The following is an 18,808-nucleotide window of genomic DNA, read 5'->3' on the forward strand; positions in this document are numbered from 1 at the left end:
TCGGCGCACGGTGGCACAGCGGCCACCGACTGCTTGGCTCGGAGGCTGAGCAGAATGAGAACAACCGCAACATCAACTTGGGTGCTTGCGGATCTTCTGCGACAGAGCGCATCTCCGCCAGCACTGCGGCTGTGTGGACACGAGTATCCCCTCTTGCTTCTCCTTACAGCAGAATCCCCTTACCGTTCTCCTCGCCTACGGACCACCATCGCAGCTGCTGTCTCCGCTACCAGCTCTCGGGCTGCTGCAACGGCAGTTACCGATAAGCGGGCAGACACCCGAGGGTGGGCGACGGCTAGCACGACACTCCTCTCCTTAAAATCCCTGTGTGGTGGCGGCGTGCCGTCCTCCATGTGTGTTTTCTTTCTTTCTTTATCCCCGCCCTTGCGATCTTTGTGCAGGGTTCTTTGTGAGTGTGGCGCTCCCCTCCGCTGCACTGGAACGAAGCGGAAAATAAAAAAAATTTAAACAAAACAACTCTCTCTCACAGCAGACAGGCTCGATAAAAAAAGAAGTTTCCGAAAAAATTATTCTGAATCCAGATGGCGATCCGCCTCCACTCTTGTTGCGCCCGCAAATGCAAATGAAAGTACTGACTCTGATACACAGCATGTAAATTATGCCGGCGAGCACGCCGACGAGCCTCTCGTCGCTCGCCTGAGGGGACATGTCCCGGACATGTCATGGCCAAGTCATGGAAGGGGCACACCGACCGGCCCCTCGTCGCTAGCCTGCCTCGCCTCGCACTCGCTGCCGCACACGCACAGCCGGAAGAGGCGCAGCGCGCCCGCCGCCGTCGCCGACGCTGTCGCCGCCAGAGGCACTGGCCCCGGAGGAGGAGGAGGAGGAGGAGGAGGAGGTGGCTGGCCGTGCTGGCCGTGCTGGCCGTGCTGGCCGTGCTGCACGTGCCCGACTGCACACGCGGAGAGGAGGGCGAGGGCCGCACGGGCACCTGTCCACAGCTGCAGGTGTGAGGAGACGCCGTCCTCCCGTGGAGGCGAGGGGCGAGGGACGCACGCAGCACCGCCAGCGCAGCAGAAGGCCTCGAGCGGAGAGCGCCGCGTGCCGACGAGCGCGACGGGCGGCTTGCCCTTCCCTCCGCCTCCGCCTCCGCCTCCTCCGCCTCCGCCTCCGCCTCCTCCGCCGCCTCCTCCGCCTCCGCCGCCGCCGCCTCCGCCTCCGCCTCCGCCGCCCCTCATAAAGGCTGGTAGGGGCGTGGCGGCGCCGAGCACCGAACAGCCCACAGGGGCGGAGGGAGAGGGCTGGGACGACCCCGCACGCCGCCGCACCCTCCTCGAGCGAGCGGGCGCGCGACGCGGAGAGCGCCGCGCAGGCGCCGCTCACCGCCGCAGACCCAGCTGCGGCGGCGGGCAGCAGCAGCAGCTCGGCGAGCTGAGCGCCAGACAGCGGGGCGCAGGTCGACTCGTGCGCCGTCACCCCGGGAGGGAGCGGCCCCCCGACGCTCCAGTGGCGGAGGTCCTTGGTCGGAGCGGGGAAGACGAACCGCTGCCGCAGCGCCTCCACCCCATCCACACGCACGCACAGCCGAGGCACCGACCCCGACCCGTCGCCGCCGCCGCCGCCGCCGCCGCCGCCGCCGCCGCCGCCGCCGCTCCCGCCGCTTCCACGCGGAGGAGAGCGAGGCTCGCCACCGCTCTCAAAGGGCCAGAAGAAGCGGCGCGCCGGCTGGCTCACCCAGTGCCACTCGCCGGCCGACAGAGGCGCAGGCACCTGCGCCGACGCCGCCCCGCCCTTAGGGCTCATCGCGACGACCGTGAGCAAGCCTCCTCGCAACGACACCTCGACGCCGTGGCCGGCGGTGGCGAGGAAGGAGCACACGCTCTGCGGCGCCGCCCCGTCGGCGCCTTCGTCGCTGCGCCGCCAACTCCCACGGCCGTCGCCGCTGTCGCCGCCGCCGCCGCCGCCGCCGCCGCCGGTCCCGGTGTGCCGATTGGACGAGGGCGAGCCGCTCGAAGAGCGAGGAGGCCTCGGCGAGGGCGGCACGTCGAGCCGCAGCCAGAACCAGATTACAAAGGCGTCGCGGCCAAAGCACTCGCCCTGCAGCGGCGGCTGCGGAGCCGGCGGGTGCACGCCGTTGAAGGCAAAGAACCGGCGCGGCGTGCCGAGCGGCTCACTGGCTGTGCGGGAGATGGCCTGAGTCAGGGCGTGCAGCAGGGCGCCCTCGCCAGTCGCCGTGTGCAGCGCGAGCAGCCGGCGTAGCTGGTTCGGGTGTAGCGAGTGAGCAGCGAGCACCGCAAAGAGACGCATCGCTGCCGCCGCCCGCTCGCCACCCGCGCCGCCGCCGGACGGAGCACACTCCGCCTCGAGAACACCAAGCGTGTCATCGAGGAGCCCGTCGTCAGTGGCCTGGAGCGTGCTCCATAGGGAGGCTCTTAGGAGGTCCCGCTGGCGCCGGAGCGAGGAGGTGGAATGCATCGGCGACCCGCCAGCGGTCGCTACAAAGAAAAGAATTTTAAAAGGCCACTCGGAGTCTGGCGAGTAGAGGCACACGCACGCTCTCTCGAGGTCTCTTGGAGCAATGGGTCCTCGGAGAGGGTACCCTGGGTGGGCGGGGCCTCTACTCGCCAGACTCGGAGTGCACCATGTGCAAAGAAAAAGAAAACACAGCGGCACCGCACAGCCCGCACAGCGGACATGCGAATTAAGATATGCGAATCTGACAAATTGATCAATGAAATCTTGCGGAATGCGATGGGGCCCCGGGGTTTGAGCATCAGCAATGTAAACACCTGAATAATATTCTTCACGTCCCAGTGTCTGGCAAGCGTGGCTGAGGACAAAGCACCAGGGTCGATTGCACCACGCTGGAGCCGCAGAGACATTGCACGCAGGAAGCACGTGAGGGTGGGTGGCATCATGCGCAGCACAGCCAACGCCATACCCATCCGGGAGGTGCTCGCCCGTCTCGCTCTCGTGAACCTCGATCACCGCCGCTGCGCCGACGCACGCACACGAGTCGATGACAGAGGAGAAATTCGGTAGGCTTGGCAGGTAGGGGATGGACGCAGCCGGTTGGGCCACTGCCGTGGGCAGCACGCAGGCGAGGGCGGCTCTCACGGTCGTGCGTGCGAATCGGCCGTCAATGCCAGCGCGAGGCATGCCTCGCCCCGAGGCAGCAGAAGGCCTAACTAAACAAATTGGAGGATCGTAAAACGTCTCGCATAAGTCTGATAAATCGAAACGCAAGTCGGGGGGCGGCGGCGGCGGGGGGGGGGGTGAGATCGCAGGTTACCCGCTTTGACAGAGAACTTCAATCCGTCCTCACCCGAGCGAGGTCTCGGCTGGGTCAATGGCACGCGTGCTGGTTGCGAAAGCAAGCGCAGGTGGTACTCGAGTCGTTCCCAGATTCTTTTCTCCGGGCTGGACATCTTGACGTCTGGTCGAATTCTTTTCGCCGCTAATGGGCACCAACCTGGCAATCTTCGAACGCGATCGACTCAGATCCCCATGTTCGCTCTGCTCACCTCCAGCCCCGCGCTCGTCGTCGTCTCGCCGTCGCTCGCGGTCCAGCGCGGCTTCGCTGCCGCGGCGCCCGTCGCCCTTCCGCCGACTCCACGCTCGCCTCCTTCTCGGAGACGCTCGCTGGCGGTGCACCTTCCCACCTCCGGCGCATCGCCCGGCCTCGACCCGCCGCTCACCGTTTCTCTCTCCACCCTAGTCGTCGCCGTGGACGGCGGCACCATCGGCCTCGACGTCTCCTTTGGCACCTTCCTCGCCGTCATCCTCGGCCTGTTCATCCCGGTCGTTTTTCTTGTGACGCTGTACATCCAGTCAGAGGCGCAGGGCACCGCGACGTCATTCCGCGAGGTGGCAGCCCCCTTCCCTCGCTGTCGCACCATGCCCAGCTACTCGCCCTCGCCACAACACGCCGCCCCAGTCGCACGCCCGCTGCAACACCCCGCTGCGCCCACCGCCTCAACGCCAGTCGCCACCCGGCTGCCCAGGCGGACTCGCTCGGCGGCAAGCTCTTCGACGACCCCGCCGACTACTAGAACGGCGGCACGATCCCGCTGCGGGCAGTGCGAGCTGGAGGTCTCTGTGGTCTCTGTGCGCCGGCTGTGCCGCGAGCGGCCTGTTCGTGAAATAGTCAGAGAAGGCGAGGGAGCGGTCAGCGATGTGCGAGATTGCTCGCTCCTTTTACCGTATTGGCTCTTACGAACATGATGTGAGGCAACGAGGGGGGGGAGGGGAAAGAGGAGTTGGGCCGACTCTCCAGTCTCCTGTCGCGCTGCCACAGCGTGTGTCCTTCTGACTCCTCTCTTGTCTCCTGTCTCTCTCGTCTCTGGCTCTGCTGTCTCATTCTCCATTCTCGTTTATGAATCGCCAACGCATGGGCAAGCGAGAAATTGGGGAGGGCTCAGAGCGCCGCCACCGCGCCCTGCTGAGCGTACATCTGTGGCCAGCGTCTAGACGGGAAGAAACCGCGCAATCTCCAATCAACTCATACGGCTTTACATCGGGAGGCGGAGGGCTTGTCTAAGACCGAACCCACCTCTCCCTCGCACTGATCGTGGTCACTGTTGATCTCTACCGACGTTTGGAGCCGCCGCCCCAAGCCCTAGGTTGTGCGCCTGTGCTGGCGGCCGGCGCCGGCAAGCGCGTCGCGAGGCTCACCCGCCGCTGATCGGCGAGGACGGTCGCGCGTGCATGCGGAGCGAGGGTCCGATCCCGAGACTCACGCACGGCGCGAACGCCGCGCTCAGATCGTGCCGGGGCGCTTCAGGCGGGAGCCCTTCTTGGCGGGCGGCTCCGGCGCCTGGGCAGCGGACGGGGCGCGCGCGAGCCGTCGAGGGGGTGCGATGGCGGTACTCTCGAGCGGCATTACTTTCCGCTGATCACGGGGCACGTACCACAAGTCGTGCATGCCCGCACAGCGGTGGTTTTGTAGAGGGCATGCCGATGCGTGTAGACTAGAGTCCGTGTGGGGCTGGCACTCAGTGTGTGTGCGATCACCCCCCATGGGTGCCCTTTCTAGTCATTCTAGTGAATGAATTGACTCGTCCCAGTGGATGTGTCCGATTTCCGACGTCCCTGTCAAAATGTGCGTAACGTCCGATCCTTTGTAATCGTCTAGAGACGCTGGATACATGAGCACGGAGAGCACCTAACTGCTGAGGCTCCTGAGCAGGCCGCTCCCGGCCCCACGCTGCGCCCACGGCCCGCGCGGCCGGCGCAGCCGCCCGGGAGCTCAGGCGCCTCCGCTCCGCTTGCGCAGTGTGGGCCCCGGTCGCGCCACCCCGCCCACGCCCCGCCCCGCGCCCGCGCCCCATCCACGACACGCGACACGCAGTACATGTACCGGCTACCGCCCCTCAGTGAGGCTCCCGCGCGCCGGTTGCGTAGGCGCGTCTCGGTGGCTTCCGCTCTGTGTCGTGGGAGTGCTTGCACGCCTCGGCGGTTCGCAGCCCGGCCAAGACCGCCGAACGCCGTCGGCTCGACCTCTCGCCCGGCCCGGCGCCGCCGCCTTCGATGCCCCCGTCCACATGCGGCGTCAGCTCTTGCACCGAGGCCGTCCTCAACACCCTCGCGCCCGCGGTGTTCTCGGACACGCTGTGGGGGAGACAGCCCCAGTTCCGTTGCGGCGCCCGCATCGCGTGGCTGGTTGAGAATCTCAACATGACCGAGGGGGAGGCTTGCCGAAAGGTCGCCCGCCGGGAGTACCCCCAGGAGTGCGGCGGGTGCAGCCCCGGTGGCTGGCCGAAGCCGTGAACCCGCGGTGTCTCGAGGCACGAGGGCGGCGTGTGTGGCCAGCTCGCACGTCTCGGTGTGTGCATCCTGCACCTGTCTCGGTGTCAGAACGGTGTGGAGTTGCGGAGGGTTGGCGTTGCCCCCCCCCTGCCTGGCCCTGCCGGCCAGCCTGCCCCACCTCTAATCTTTAATCTCTCTCTGTGCGTGTGTGTGCGCGGTGTACACTGAAACTGTTCGCACTCTGTGTCTAGGCGAGAGAGAAGGTTTCTTTACTCTCCTTAAATTTAGATAGACGGGTACAGCTACAGGCCGGCTGTGCCCGCATGCCGCGCCTCACCGCAGCTTGTAGATGAGGAGGATCACGGCGACCACGAAGAGCGCGAGGTACAACATGTGCCTCGAGTCCTTCGAGGACGCGAGCTTGCCCAGCCTGCGGTGTGGAGGTAAGGTGGGTAAGGGTGTCGCGCCAGTCCGTGGGACTCGAGATATGGCGAGATGTGGCGAGATATGGCGAGATATTCCGCATCTAGGGTGCCCCGCCGCGCCATGGTCCCGCTGAGCAGCGAGCCGGCCGAGTCGAAGCTGCGGGCAGGGAGAGCAGAGGGGGGTGAGCAGGCAAATGCGCCGCCAGCTGCGGACGTGCGCGCGTGCGAGAGGCGGGCGGGCAGACAGGTGCAGGTGCAGGTACGGGTGGGGAGGCGGTCGGCGGCTGTGGAGGCGTCTGCGTGATTGCCCCCCTCTGGTCGCCGGTCCTCGGGGCAGGCAGGTGGGGAGGCGGGGTGGGGAGGCAGACAGTACAGGTGGGGAGGCAGGTGGGGAGGTAGATAGGAATAGGTGGGAGGCAGGTGGGGAGGCAGACAGTACAGGTACAGGTGGGGAGGCAGACAGGAACAGGTGGGCAGGCGGGGTGGGTTGCGGCTGCCAGCCCTCCCTGTGCCTGGTCTTGCGAGGCCTGTGAGTCGCTCCAGTGTGGGCACCGCCACCGCCATCGGTCTTGCGTCCACCCATACACCGCGCCGGTGTCCCAGCGCGGTGGTGTGAGTGTGCTTCGCCTTGGCGGCGGCTAGGTAGGGAGAGGGCCTACCTGTCCTCCCACCTGTCCCTCCCAGGTAGGGGCGCCCAGCCGGTGGTCTGAGTGTGCCCCGCCTCTCGATCTGTCTCTCCTCCGCGCACCGGTCATCAAGCCCGTCGAGCATCTTGTTGTCCTCGCGCACGTGATCGCCGATCTGGTGGGAGGGAGGAGTGCGTGAACGAGCCGGTGCGGTGGCAGCGAAGGTGGGCCACGGCCGTAAGTTCTGAGCCGCGGGAGAACAGAGTGCAGAGACGCGCCGGTGGCGGCAGTGAGCAGCGGCAGAGTGGGCTGTGGCGCAGGCGCACCTGGACGGCGATGCCGCGCAGCGCACTCACCTTCCCGGCGAGCAGCCCGATCTGGTCGTCGTTCTCCTGCTCCATGTAGTACTCGCTGGACGAGGCGCCGCCCTGCGGAGTGCACGGCGGCGGCACCGGCTTTCAGCGTGGCTGGAGCGGCGCTGGCTGTCGCGGCCTGCGCTGGCGCGAGCCCCGTCGCTCACGCGACTGTGGCGGGAGGGCGGGTAGGGAAGCACCACCTTGGCGGCGGCTCGCCCTCTCATGGCGAACGCGGCGACGCAGAAGTTGTGGCGGCGCCGCTTGTCCGATTTGGAGGGCCAATAAAAAGAATTTTTGCTCCTCACTGGGCACGGGACTGGCGCGCACTGGCACCAACACAGGTACACCACGGGAGCCGCCTAAGCGACTCCTGCGAGGGTGGCGAGGCACTTAGCTCCGTGCACGCTGTCGCAGCAGAGCCAATAAAAAGAATTTTAGCGCAAAAAAAGATGCGTCACGACACTGGGCACGGGACTGGCGCGCCCAGGTCCAATAAAAAGAAATTTCCGACTCAAAAGGAATTATTCTCCCGCTGTGATTCTGTGTGAGCTCTGTCTCTTGATTTGCCAACAACATACCTCAAACAAGCGCTGCGTGGCGCAAGGCTAAGGAATTTGTACTCGAGTACGTCCTCGTTGCTGCACACCGATCTCATGTTTGGCTCTTCTATGGCTGCCTTCTTGGCTGCCTTCTGGCTGCTCGCCTCGATGCTTCTCAACATCGACACCACCCCAAACCTTTTCCACGCGGCGCTGACCCTCTTTATGCTTGCAACCTCGTATTTCCTGTCGTCGTACCGCTCCATGCAGACCGAACTTGACGCGGCAAGGACGGATGCGGCGGAAGAACGCGTGTCCATGCAGGCAGAGCTTGACGCAGCAAGGACGGATGCGGCGGGCATGCAGGCCGAGCTTGACGCGGCAAGGACGGATGCGGCGGAAGAACGCGTGTCCATGCAGGCAGAGCTTGACGCGGCAAGGACGGATGCGGCGGGCATGCAGGCCGAGCTTGACGCGGCAAGGACGGATGCGGCGGGCATGCAGGCCGAGCTTGACGCGGCAAGGACGGATGCGGCGGGCATGCAGGCCGAGCTTGACGCGGCAAGGACGGAGCTCGATAAGACGGAGCTCGATAAGCTGCGCTGGCGGGACCTCGCGAATGATATGAAGAACAGGCTATACCGCGCAATGTACGGAAGCAGCAGCGAATCTTGGCCACCACACCGGGAGCTGTTGATAAGCTAGGATACGCAGCATACGAACCTTGGAGTCGTGCATACTTTCGAGTCCGTCTATGGGAGTGTGGAGTGCCCCCGAGTTTATTTTTAAATTGGGAGTGTGGACCTGGGGGGGACGGTGTGTGTGAACAGCGTCTGACTCTCAGTGCAGGATTTACATACACATATGTGAGGCCGCCGGGGCTCGCCTATACCGGCTAGTGTGGAGCTCTCAGTGTGATTGCGTGTTGTACTAGTGATGCTGCACTAGGCGGCCCGTTTTTAGCAAAAAGCAGATACCACATCGCGTGTGGTCGTCGAAAGACCGCATATGTTCCTCGCCCGTCTTGGACCTTCTTCGTACGGCTCCAAAAACCGCTCCTCAACGACGACTACGCGGCCCGGCGGTCGATCTGCGCCTTCTCAGCGGTGGAGGGAACGTGGGCGGTACGTGCGGACCGCGTGGTGCTGCGATGGTTTGACGAGTGCGACTCCCAGCGTCGACTCTGCGACCCCACGGAGCCCCTGCTGCTCCGGGGGGGGGGGGGGGGGGGTCTGCAGACCACCCGGCCGAACTTCAGAGTCGCGGTGCTCATCAAATACCGCTCAAACGCCCACGATGTTGTGAAGGGGACATATGCTGATGATCCCGGCCCGATTGGTTCGCTCAGAAAGCTTCTGGGCGGTCGTTAAGGTTCGCTCCCCGCACACCGGCCCCGGAATAAGATACATCATAAAAGCTTGTCAGCCCTCAGCCGAAGCTGGGACCGGTCCCGTAGCCGAGTTCAGAGAGCCCGCGCCGATGAGTTCGACGCGGTCGGGGGCCTTGAGAGAGAGATTTTTAGCAATACCAAACAACTTTTGTTTGTTTGCCTTGATGGACAGCGTCTCAAAACACAGAAAGCACATATCCTCGCCGATTTCGAGTCCGTCTATGGGTGTGTGTGAACAGTGTGCTTCTGACTGTCTGTTTTTGTGCATCTTGCGGCCGGGGTTGTTTTTTTTCTGTGAACAGCGTCGAGAACAATGCTCGCTTGACCGCCCAACACGCGCACTGCACACCACGAGAGCCACTGTCACACAACGAGAACAGAAAGAACTGCGGACGTGCACGGCGCCTTCCTCCTCCCACGTGAGAATGCTCTCTTCCCTCCTTCCCTCCTCGCTCGCTTTCCTCGCCGAGTCGGACTTGACCATCGGCATCAAGCACACCTCGGCGTACGGGTTCCGGCGAGAGCAGCTCGACCGGCTCCTCCGCTCCATCCGGCGGCGGTACGCGACGGCCGAGGTCATCGTGGCCGACGACGGCTGCAAGGCGGACCGGACAGCCGCACGCACACACAACGTGACGCTCGTCTGCACCGAGGCGGGCAGCGGCCTGAGCCTCGGCCGCAACACGATCGTACGGCGCGCTTCCACAGAGTTTGTGCTCCTGCTCGACGACGACGTGGTCTTTTCCGAGGCCACCGACCTCGCCGCGCTGCACGACGCGCTGGTGCGCGACCCAGGCGCGGCGCTCGCGGGCGGCTGCTACGACGACCTCGTACGCGGCGGCGCGGACTGCTTCAACCTCGCCTTCAGCGTGACCGGCGGCGGCACGGCGGTGGCGGCGCGCTTCGCCACGCTGCAGGCGCAGGGCGGCGGGTGCGGCGTGGTGGACGCCACCCACAACTTTTTCCTCGCTCGGCGTTCCGCCCTCGTGCAGCACGGGTGGGACGCGCGCCAAAGGGTGATGGAGCACGAGACCTTCTTCTACGCGCTCTGGCTGCACGGCCAGCGTGTGCTCGCCTGCCCGGCGGTCCGCGTGCAGCACAATACGTCGCGCAGCCTCGCGTATGTCTCCTCCTCGCTGCGCTTTGGCCGGATGGCGTACTTCCTGCAGTACCTGTGCAAGGTCGGCAACTGAGTACAGCCTCGCCACTCACGCGGTACCCGGAATGCACTGCACGAGATCGTTTTAACTCTGTTCCCTTGTTTCCCTTGGCGTGCACCCAGAAGCCTGATCCATGAACTCATCATTTAGGACTTCCCGGAGGTGGCCTCCTTCGCCACGCCCTTCATCCGGTGGGACTGCGCCACACGCACCTACTGCGAGCCAACCTTCAACGCGCGCTTCCCGTACAACGCGCCCGAGTGCGGAAAGGCGATGCCGTGGTGGGAGGACGAGGACGACAGGTCCGCCGTCGAACTGCCGCTGGTGACGCGCGCGCACGTCGAGGCTTGGGGGGCCGTCGACGCCGGCTCCGCTTCCCCCACCGCTCGCGAGTTGGGACTGCCGAGGGTGCCGCTGCTGATGATGATTATGACGCACCCGACGAGTGCGGCCTCCCGCGCTCGGCGGACGCACCAGCGGGCGACGTGGCTCAGCAAGGAGTGGCGGCAGCGAGACCGGCCGTGGCCGGTGCCGTGGCGGTACCTCTATGTGATGGGGGAGGATGGCTCCCCAACTCCACGCGTGTCGCCTTCTTCCACTACCGCCATCTCTGGCGACTCACTGCGCCTGCTCGGCACCGCCGAGGGCTACCGCAACCTGGTGCACAAGGTGGTGGCTGCCATGCGCTGGGCCGCGACGGAGGTGGACTTTGATGTGCTGCTCAAGGCGGATGACGATGTGGTGGTGCACGTCTCCTCACTCTACGACTGGGTCTGGAGACTGCCTCCGCAGCGGCGGCACGCCCTCTACGCAGGCTACGTGTGGCGCGGCAAGCCGGTCGTGCGGTCAGACAAGCTGAGCCAGTCGTGGGGCCGCTGGGCTGTGCCCTACGAGCAGTACGGCGAGCCGACATACCCGCCGTATGCCGACGGGTCCGCCTACGCGCTCGGCCGCGATGCGGTGGCCCTGGTGCTGCAGGGCGTGACGGAGAGGGAGCGGGCGGGCGCGCCGCTGCTGGAGGTCGAGGATGCCTTCGTCGGCGTGATGCTCGCAGCCGCCGCCGGGCGGGCGGCCAACGTGACGCCGACACACTGGCCGCTGCGCACGCTCCGCGCCGGCGCGTCTGCAAAGTTCAAGCCGCCGGACGACATCTCCCCGTGGCCGCAGCTGTGGGTGGTGCAGCCCGAGGAGGCGGCCGCAGAGGCGGCGGGCGGCGCCGAGGCGGCCCGCGCGGCGGCGGAGCGTCTCGCGTGGACGAAGACAGCCGAGGCGGCGGCAAAAGCCGCCAACCGGATCACGCCCGCGGACAAGGTTGGCAAGCTCTTCGTGCCTCCGGCGAGCGCCGGCGACAACGGCTCCGCCCCGCTGTCCTTCACGCCGCCGGCGCATTGCGCGAAGAAGAGGCGGCCGAAGCGCTGCGCCTACGAGTTGCGCCGCAGCTGGTGCGCCGTGCAGCTCATGTAGTCCTCTCTCAGCTCTCCCCCCTCTGTGAGAGCTAGTCACGTGTCTCTCGATTCTCGACTCTCTCACATACAGCAACGCCGCGGCGACACTTCGCCCTGTGCGTCCACAGGTGCGTCAGCCTCGTCGCCCTCTACGGCTCCACCGCCGTCTATACGTCGGGGCTGCTGCCGCCTACCGACCGCGCCTTTTGCGAGCGAAACACGAAGGGCTACGAGGCCTGCTGCCCCTCTTCTCGCCTGTTGTCCCTCTCTTCTCCCCTCTTTTCCCTTGTGCCGCCTCTCTCCCCCTCCTGCCGCCTCACTCCTCCGCCTCTCCCCTCCCCTCACTGCCTCACCCCTCCCCGCCCTCACTGGACTCCGTCCTCGCCTCTCCTGCTTCCCCCCGCCTCCAGCCGCCTGCCCTCTCTTCCCTTTGCCACCTTTCTCTTTTCACCGCGGCCGCCTCTCCCCCTGCAGGAGAGCTGGTTCCACAAGGGCATCACATCTCGCGGCACGAGCATCATAAAGCAAGAGGAGCGCACAGCGGCCGCTTGGCCACGGTGGCGGACACGCGGGGTCCCCCTTCACCCCCCCCCCCCCCTTCAACTCCCTGAGCAGGAGCAAGAGTCGCAGCGCCTCGAGGCGTACCAGCGGCAGCGGAGTCGCTGTAAGCGCGCCGGCGGCGAGTGCGCGCGGGAGGCGTTGCCGGCGTGGGCGGCGGGCGGCAAGCTCGTCGGGAAGCCGCTGCTGCCGCAAGGGGCGTGCAAGTGCTCCGTCCCGACCGAGAGGGAGCTCTAGCGAGCGAGTATGTTGCGGCCGAGCTGTCGCATCGATGGGCGGCAGCCATTATAAGACATGTGAGCAGCTGCCCGACTTTTCTCTTTGTTGCGTTTTAACGACGTGTGACACAAAATATTGTGGTGCTTGCTCGGGCGGCGGTGTGTGTCATTGTTAGCAACTTACTGACAGGAGACAGCGTGAGCGTGGCAGAGTGCAGACTCAAAAAGACCTCGCTCGACCGGTTGGTTCCCGTTGCAGTGCTCCGTCGCGCTCGGCGGCTCGCGGCCGCGGAGCGCCGGAGGACAATCATGGCCGTCTATGCGGCTCGCATGCATGCATGGATAGCCTCTTGTGTCTCGACAGGCGGCACAATGTATGAATCAGGGTGCTTGCCACCTGGAGCCTGGGGGCTTTGCGACGGATTCAGCCGCGGCTGGGTGGCGCGATCTCGACCACGGTGGGGTCGACGGCCTCGCGTGCGCACTGGGCCACGGCCTCCTGCACCAGCGAGTCGAGCTCGCGCAACTTGTACAGCTGCAACTCCTTGTCGGACTGGTTGGTGACGGTCACGTCTGGGCTCGCGAGCGTCTCGATCGCCTCGTCCACGCTGCGGCTCGCCCACCTATAATGCGAAGTGACCAGCAAGATAGTTGCTGGTACGGGCGCCAGTGCATCTCCCTAAATGCTCACATCATGATGAGCTCGGACGCCATGCCCTCCGTGGCCTGGAGGATGGGGACGACGGTGCAGCGCCGCTCCGCGGCGGGCGCCGGCCCGAGGCCGTCTTCGGTGGCCGACTGCATGCTGCACCACGCCTCGAACTGGGTCCTACAAGCGTCCACATAAAGGGCGCACGGTGAGATTGTGTTAGGCGGATGCATGGCCTGGGTGTCGCGGATGCAGCGGGGCACGCGCCAGAAGCGGGAGAGGTAGGAGAGCTCCTGCAGGATGAGGACGGAGCAGCCGAGGTAGAGCAAATTGACCTAGGTAGGGAGACACGCTGTGAAATGGGATTGATGCGCCTCGCCCCACGCCTACACTCACAACAGCAGGCGCACATTCTGCAGCATCCTCTTGAAGCCGACCTTCTCGGTCGGAGTTCGCTTGCCCTGCGGCATGCACCTGATGGGGGTGACGTCGGAGGGGTGACATTCGTGGGGCGGCGATGCCACTCGCCTGGGGCAGCGGTGGCTCACCAGTAGTCGTACCAGACGAAGCTCACCTGTTCACAGCATGGTGCGCGCGTGAACAGGGTGCGTTCACAGTCTCAGCGCTCGAGTCACATACGAGAGGCGAAACTCACCTCGAGGCCGGCCGGGCTCTGAAGGTACTCGCGGATCGCCTTGAGCTGGGCGCCGCTCGCATCGGGCGCTTCGGGCTGCTCCCAGCGGTGGCTCACGGCGAGGATCTCGCTGCGGTAGTGCTGGCGGCCGTAGGCGAGGTGCCGCTTGAGCACTCGCCGCTTGATCCACTCTGGGTGCGCCGCCTCGATCTCCTGCAGCCGCGGCAGCGTCGTCTTGTAGCCAACCTCGGCGCACAGTCCGGAGCGGATCACGTCTGCGTCGAGAAAGAGGAAGGTGCACTGCTCGCCCTCCATCTCGAGCGCGGCGTCAGCGAGCGCGCGATTCGTCTCCTCGAGCACACGCTCTTGCTCACGCTGGCGTTTTGCTTCAATGGAGCCGGTGTAGGTGAGGTAAGCGAGAAGGAGTATCGGAAGGCCGAAGACGACGGCAATCATCGCGTTCACGAGGTGGTTCAGGTTGCCAAAGCCCATGACGTCGGCGGGATCTGCTCCCTGGTACCGCTCCGCGATGCTGAGGAAAATTGTGCTCCAACCGGCGCAGAGGAACAAGAGGATTAGCAAAATGCTGGTGGTGACGGCGAGGACGTGGTCCTCGACCCTCTTGTAGGGCCGCGCAACGGTGAGGATGAGAGGGTAGGCCGTGCAAACGACGGTCGCCACCATGAGGCGAACAAAAGCGCGCTCCTCCGGGATCAGCAGCACGAAGCCTGTCAGCACGAGCCTGCGCGCCTGCTCGACCGCATCCCACCAGTATAACTTCGTGGTGTACTCCCGGTGGAGGAAGGCGGTGGCCCGCGTCAGCGCTGTCGGCGACTTGGCCTGCAACGGCTTGTAGCAAGCGGCGAGGAGCAACGTGTAGAGGACCAGCGAGCCGACGGGCCAGAGGACGATGAAACCCACGGCGATGTCGGTGATGGACTCGTGCATTTCCGTGTCGCACTCGACGCTCGCATCCTGCCGCATGTAAGAGACCTGCCGTAGCTCCTCGTAGTGAGGAGAGATGGTGTAGGCCTATCAGCAGAACATCGCGAGGGCTGAGGGATGTGGTTGTGAGCAATGGCAGTCATGCTGGGGGCGGCCTGGCAGCTCCACGAATTGAAGATGGAGGCGGTGATGGAGGGCACGAAGAAGAAAGCAAACACCAAGCCCGCCGGCGTGAGGTCGAGCAGGCCGAGGGCCGCCTCCGCGTACCACGGTCTCGCGCGCGGCGCCGGGGCAGCACGCCAGCGTTGGAGCCGCAGGCTTATTCCCGCGATCATCATCAGTGCGATGAGGGCGACGGGCGCGAGAGCGATGGCTAGGAGCCGCTCACCGTAGCCGAAGCACTGCTCCGGCAGGAAGAGGCCAGACCAGTCGATGGTGACCACATTGGCCAACGGGTTGGTCAAGCCCGTGTACTTGTCAGGCAGCTGCGCCCAGTAGGTCGAAGAGAGCACGAGGACAATCTGGTAGAAGGCGAACATGATCTTGATTTTTGGTGTCGGGCCGAGCTTGACATACAGAGCGCTAGCGCGGTCAGCAAGGCGGAGAGGACCGCCAATGCAGGGCTGCTTCCGCCAGCTCGTCATGCTGTAGCAATACGCTGCGAGGCCGCAAGCGACGCAGAGGCCGAGGACGAGGCCTACGATGCGGCCCGCCGCCGCGCCCCGCGGAGCGCACTCCTTGCACTCGTCGCCGTCGACGAGGTAGTGATTCTCCGCGGCGCAGAGCTGGCACTCGGGGCCTTTGAAGCCCGGAGCGCAGTACGCGTCCGAGCCCGCCTCTACCATCCTCCGGCGGCGAGAGGCGCCTGTCGACTCGCTGCCGGCGCATCGCGCCTCGCCGGCCCTGTCACCCCCAAAATCACGGCACGCCGTCAACACGTCGGAGGAGGGGCTGGCGCGCCAGTAGCCGGGCGGGAGGACGAGGGAAGCAAGGGTGGTGTTGTCCGGGCAGGCAGCGTACAGCGGGCAAGCCTCGCAGTATTCGAGCGGGTAGATGAAGATGTCGTGCGGGTCGGCGCTCGCGTCCTTCAAGTAGAAGTCGTCCATGCAGATAGAGCAGATGACGGCGCCACGCTCACTACTGAGGGGGTGAGGGCACGGGACGCAAAGTCCCTGGCCGGCGCTGACGGCGTAACGGCCAGCCACGCACTGGTCGCACTCGTAGCTGCTTTGACCCGAAGTGGTGCCGGGAGGGCAAGCCTCGCACTTGGACTGCCCCTCCTTTGCGGCAAAGGTGCCAGGCGAGCACGGCGTCGGCTCGATGCTGCCCGAGGAGCAGGCGCTGCCGGCGGGGCAATCCGTGCAATTGTCTGCGTTGGTGAGGTTGGTTGCCTTCGAGTACGACCCGCCGGGGCAACGAAGGGGGACGTTCGTCCCCTTCGGGCAGTAGTAGCCAACTTCGCAGGGCAGCGCCTCATAGGTTCCCTCTGCGGGGCATTGGGAGCCTGCGGGGCAAGCCTCGCACTTGGACTGCCCCTCCTTTGCAGCGAAGAAGCCAGGCAAGCACGACGTCGGCTCGATGCTGCCCATGGAGCAGGCGCTACCGGCGGGGCAGGCCGTGCACTCGCCCGCGGCGGTGAGGTTGGTCGCTTCCGAGTAGGAACCAGCCTCGCACGGCAGTGACACTGACGCGCCTCTGGGGCAGAAATGGCCCGGCAAACAGGGCTTGCATTCGGTGGTGCCAGATAAATTCTGGTAGCTTCCGCCCTCGCAGGGCACGCACTCGGAGAGGCCGGTAGTCGCGGCGATGGTGCCCGGCGAACAAAGCCGCGGCGTCCCGTCCCCGCACGCACACGACGAGCCGGAAGGGCAGGTGCGGCAGTCGGGATCAGCGGTGTCGTTAGTGATTGCGTAGAATCCTGCGTCGCACGTGCCGGGCGGCGCGAGCTGGGACAACCCGGCGCCAAAGGAAAGCAGCAGCATGCACGCCGACATTGCCTAATGAAAGTCACCGCGAAAGAAATCGCTCCTCGCTATGCGGGGTTGTCTGTTTTATTTCTTCATTTCTTTCTTTGAAAAAAACCGGCACTTTCTTTCTGCTGTGCCCGCCGCAAACCATTCTTCCGTATCACACGCGAATACCACGTCTTCGTGTGCACCGACATATGGCCCTCGCCGCGGACCACCTGGTGTGCCCCGCCTGCCTCGACGTGTGCGACGGCCACATCCACCAGTGCCCGCAAGGCCACCTCATCTGCTCGGAATGCGACCGCAGCCTGGCCAGCCGCACCTGCCCGACCTGCCGAGGCGCACTCCCTTCGGCGGAGGCGCCACGCCCCTTCATCGGCCGGGCTCAAAGGAGGCGCTCCGAGAGAGACACCTGCCATCACTGTTTCGGCGAAAAAAAAGAATCTCTCTCTCTCTCTCTCTCTCTCTCTCACGAGTTTTTCGCCAACGAAACAAATAAAAAGAAAAAATCCGCGGTGCCGGACAGGTGCGAGTGTACTTCGACTTCATTAGAGCCGCGGCCATGCTCGCTGTGGCCACTCTCGCTGTGGGCCTCCTCCCACAGGTCCGCGTCTCGTGGCCAGTCTTCGAGCTCGCCAGGCCGGCCGTCGTACCTGGACCACCAGCTGAATCGCTCGGCTCTGCCATCGCTGGCATCGCCGCGGCAGCGCTCATTGCAGCCACGCCGACGACGGTGGCTGCTCTTGAGCCTGAGTTGGGGCAGTACGAGTCGGGGTACCCGATGATGCTGGTCGCAAAGGCACCGAGCAAGGCGCCGCCATCACCGCCACCGAGCCGCCGCTGCACCACCACCACCGACAACACCACCTTCGCCCTCGCCAGCACCTCGCCGCCCTCGCCACCGCCACCAAGCCCGCCGCCATCTTTCCGCCGCCGCCGTCGCCCCCACCCCGCTATCGCCCTCACCCCCACAGGCCGCCGAGATCGACGAGACCGCCGCGCTCAAGGCCAAGCTCGAGGCGGCGGCCAAGGTCGCGGCTGCCCGCGCCGAGGCTGCAGACGCGCCTGCGGCGGCGGCAAAGGCGGCGGCGGCAGAGGTGGCGCCGAGTGCGCCGAGCGCAAAGGAGACGCAGCTGGCCGAGGCCAAAGCGGCCAAGGCGGCCAAGGCCGCCGCCGCCAAGGCGGAACTCGCCGAAGCCTCGGCTGCCAAGGCGGCCAGCAGTAGTAGTAGGCAGAGCCTTAATTCCGAGATCTGGCCCATGGCCAAGCGACTAGCGACTGGAGAGGGAATGGCTTGTCTCCTGCTCCGCCTCCAGACTCCTCTCCCTCACACCTTGCGACCGCCTTCCAGATCGGGGCCCTCGCCACGCCCTAGCGACTAGCGACAGGAGACGTGGCGCCAATCCGCAGATCCGCACGGGGACTGGGGAGACGGGTACTCACGCTCACTGACATAGGCGGCCAAGGCGGCGGCGGCGAACGCGGCGGTGGCGCAGGCCAAGGCTGAGAAGGAGGCAACGGCGCTGGCGGCCAAGGCGGCCAAGGAGACGCAGCTCGCAGAGGCCAAGGCGGCGAAGGAGGCGGCGGCGGCGGCCAGGGCGTCCGAGGCGGCAGAGGCCAAAGCGACTAAGGAGGCGCAGGCGCTGGCGGCCAAGGCGGCGAAAGAGACGCTGCTGGCAGAGGCAATGGCGGCGAAGGAGGCGGCGGCGGCGAAGACGACGGCAGCGGCGCAGGGGGGCAAGGCGAGCTCGGCGGCGGTTGCTGTGGTAGCAAAGCCCACCGCCCCGGCCGCCAGCGCGAAGGCGGCGGCGCGCGGCGCGCTGGCCCAGCTGCCCGTTTCCTCGCGGCCGGAAGACGTCGTGCTCGCCGTGCGGAGCGGCGAGAGACAGCCGAGAGATGGCCGAGAGACAGCCGAGAGACAGCCGAGAGACAGCCGAGGTACAGCCGAGGTACAGCCGAGAGGCAGCCGAGAGACAGCCGAGAGACAGCCGAGAGACAGCCGAGAGATGGCCGAGAGATGACCTCAGCTGTATCTCGGCTGTATCTCTGCGTTAAAGGCGCCGTCCCGAACCTGCTGACCAAGACGCTCCCCTCCTCGGTTGGAGTCACGCTGCCCGGCGTGGGCCCGCTGCGAGTCGACGTTTGAGGGCTCCGCTTTCTTTTTTACCTCGCGCTTTTTCTTTTCTA

The 18,808-nt window shown here is 65.6% G+C and overlaps 7 protein-coding genes across 7 annotated transcripts in view; 4 read left to right on the forward strand and 3 right to left on the reverse strand.

The window, feature by feature from the left end:
• Positions 1-163: 163 nt before the first annotated feature.
• EMIHUDRAFT_206386 (hypothetical protein) lies at positions 164-2,900 on the reverse strand (the record flags this gene model as incomplete). The annotated part of the gene is made up of 6 exons (XM_005777583.1): positions 164-195; positions 710-805; positions 1,290-1,518; positions 1,696-1,842; positions 2,005-2,456; positions 2,807-2,900. 6 exons carry the CDS (start codon positions 2,898-2,900, stop codon positions 164-166), a joined length of 1,050 nt encoding a protein of 349 aa, XP_005777640.1.
• Positions 2,901-3,468: 568 nt separating this feature from the next.
• On the forward strand, positions 3,469-4,013 carry EMIHUDRAFT_206387 (hypothetical protein; the record flags this gene model as incomplete). The annotated part of the gene is made up of 2 exons (XM_005777584.1): positions 3,469-3,828; positions 3,966-4,013. 2 exons carry the CDS (start codon positions 3,469-3,471, stop codon positions 4,011-4,013), a joined length of 408 nt encoding a protein of 135 aa, XP_005777641.1.
• A 2,029-nt stretch (positions 4,014-6,042) lies between these two features.
• On the reverse strand, positions 6,043-7,771 carry EMIHUDRAFT_206390 (hypothetical protein; the record flags this gene model as incomplete). The annotated part of the gene is made up of 5 exons (XM_005777585.1): positions 6,043-6,139; positions 6,883-6,935; positions 7,087-7,188; positions 7,317-7,475; positions 7,763-7,771. 5 exons carry the CDS (start codon positions 7,769-7,771, stop codon positions 6,043-6,045), a joined length of 420 nt encoding a protein of 139 aa, XP_005777642.1.
• A 52-nt stretch (positions 7,772-7,823) lies between these two features.
• EMIHUDRAFT_206391 (hypothetical protein) lies at positions 7,824-8,360 on the forward strand (the record flags this gene model as incomplete). Its single annotated transcript, XM_005777586.1, has 1 exon — positions 7,824-8,360. The coding sequence occupies one exon, from the start codon at positions 7,824-7,826 to the stop codon at positions 8,358-8,360; it is 537 nt and encodes a 178-aa protein (XP_005777643.1).
• A 1,110-nt stretch (positions 8,361-9,470) lies between these two features.
• Positions 9,471-12,445, forward strand: EMIHUDRAFT_206392 (hypothetical protein; the record flags this gene model as incomplete). The annotated part of the gene is made up of 6 exons (XM_005777587.1): positions 9,471-10,226; positions 10,356-11,246; positions 11,466-11,647; positions 11,779-11,815; positions 12,125-12,223; positions 12,266-12,445. The coding sequence occupies 6 exons, from the start codon at positions 9,471-9,473 to the stop codon at positions 12,443-12,445; spliced, it is 2,145 nt and encodes a 714-aa protein (XP_005777644.1).
• Positions 12,446-12,594: 149 nt separating this feature from the next.
• On the reverse strand, positions 12,595-14,024 carry EMIHUDRAFT_421426 (hypothetical protein; the record flags this gene model as incomplete). Its single annotated transcript, XM_005777588.1, has 7 exons — positions 12,595-12,682; positions 12,707-13,049; positions 13,118-13,255; positions 13,339-13,410; positions 13,486-13,549; positions 13,624-13,649; positions 13,731-14,024. The coding sequence occupies 6 exons, from the start codon at positions 14,022-14,024 to the stop codon at positions 12,744-12,746; spliced, it is 900 nt and encodes a 299-aa protein (XP_005777645.1). The 3' UTR covers positions 12,595-12,682; positions 12,707-12,743.
• Positions 14,025-17,158: 3,134 nt separating this feature from the next.
• Positions 17,159-18,808, forward strand: part of EMIHUDRAFT_435303 (hypothetical protein) — a 4,259-nt gene continuing 2,609 nt past the window's right edge. The window contains exons 1-5 of the mRNA XM_005777589.1: positions 17,159-17,432; positions 17,596-17,842; positions 18,010-18,014; positions 18,079-18,499; positions 18,679-18,761. Of these exons, the coding sequence (XP_005777646.1) occupies positions 17,184-17,432; positions 17,596-17,842; positions 18,010-18,014; positions 18,079-18,499; positions 18,679-18,761 (1,005 nt within the window). The 5' untranslated portion in view covers positions 17,159-17,183. The remainder of the gene's footprint in view (positions 17,433-17,595; positions 17,843-18,009; positions 18,015-18,078; positions 18,500-18,678; positions 18,762-18,808) is intronic.

The sequence above is a fragment of the Emiliania huxleyi genome (assembly GCF_000372725.1).
Source record: "Emiliania huxleyi CCMP1516 unplaced genomic scaffold EMIHUscaffold_26, whole genome shotgun sequence".
NCBI lineage: Eukaryota > Haptophyta > Isochrysidales > Noelaerhabdaceae > Emiliania > Emiliania huxleyi.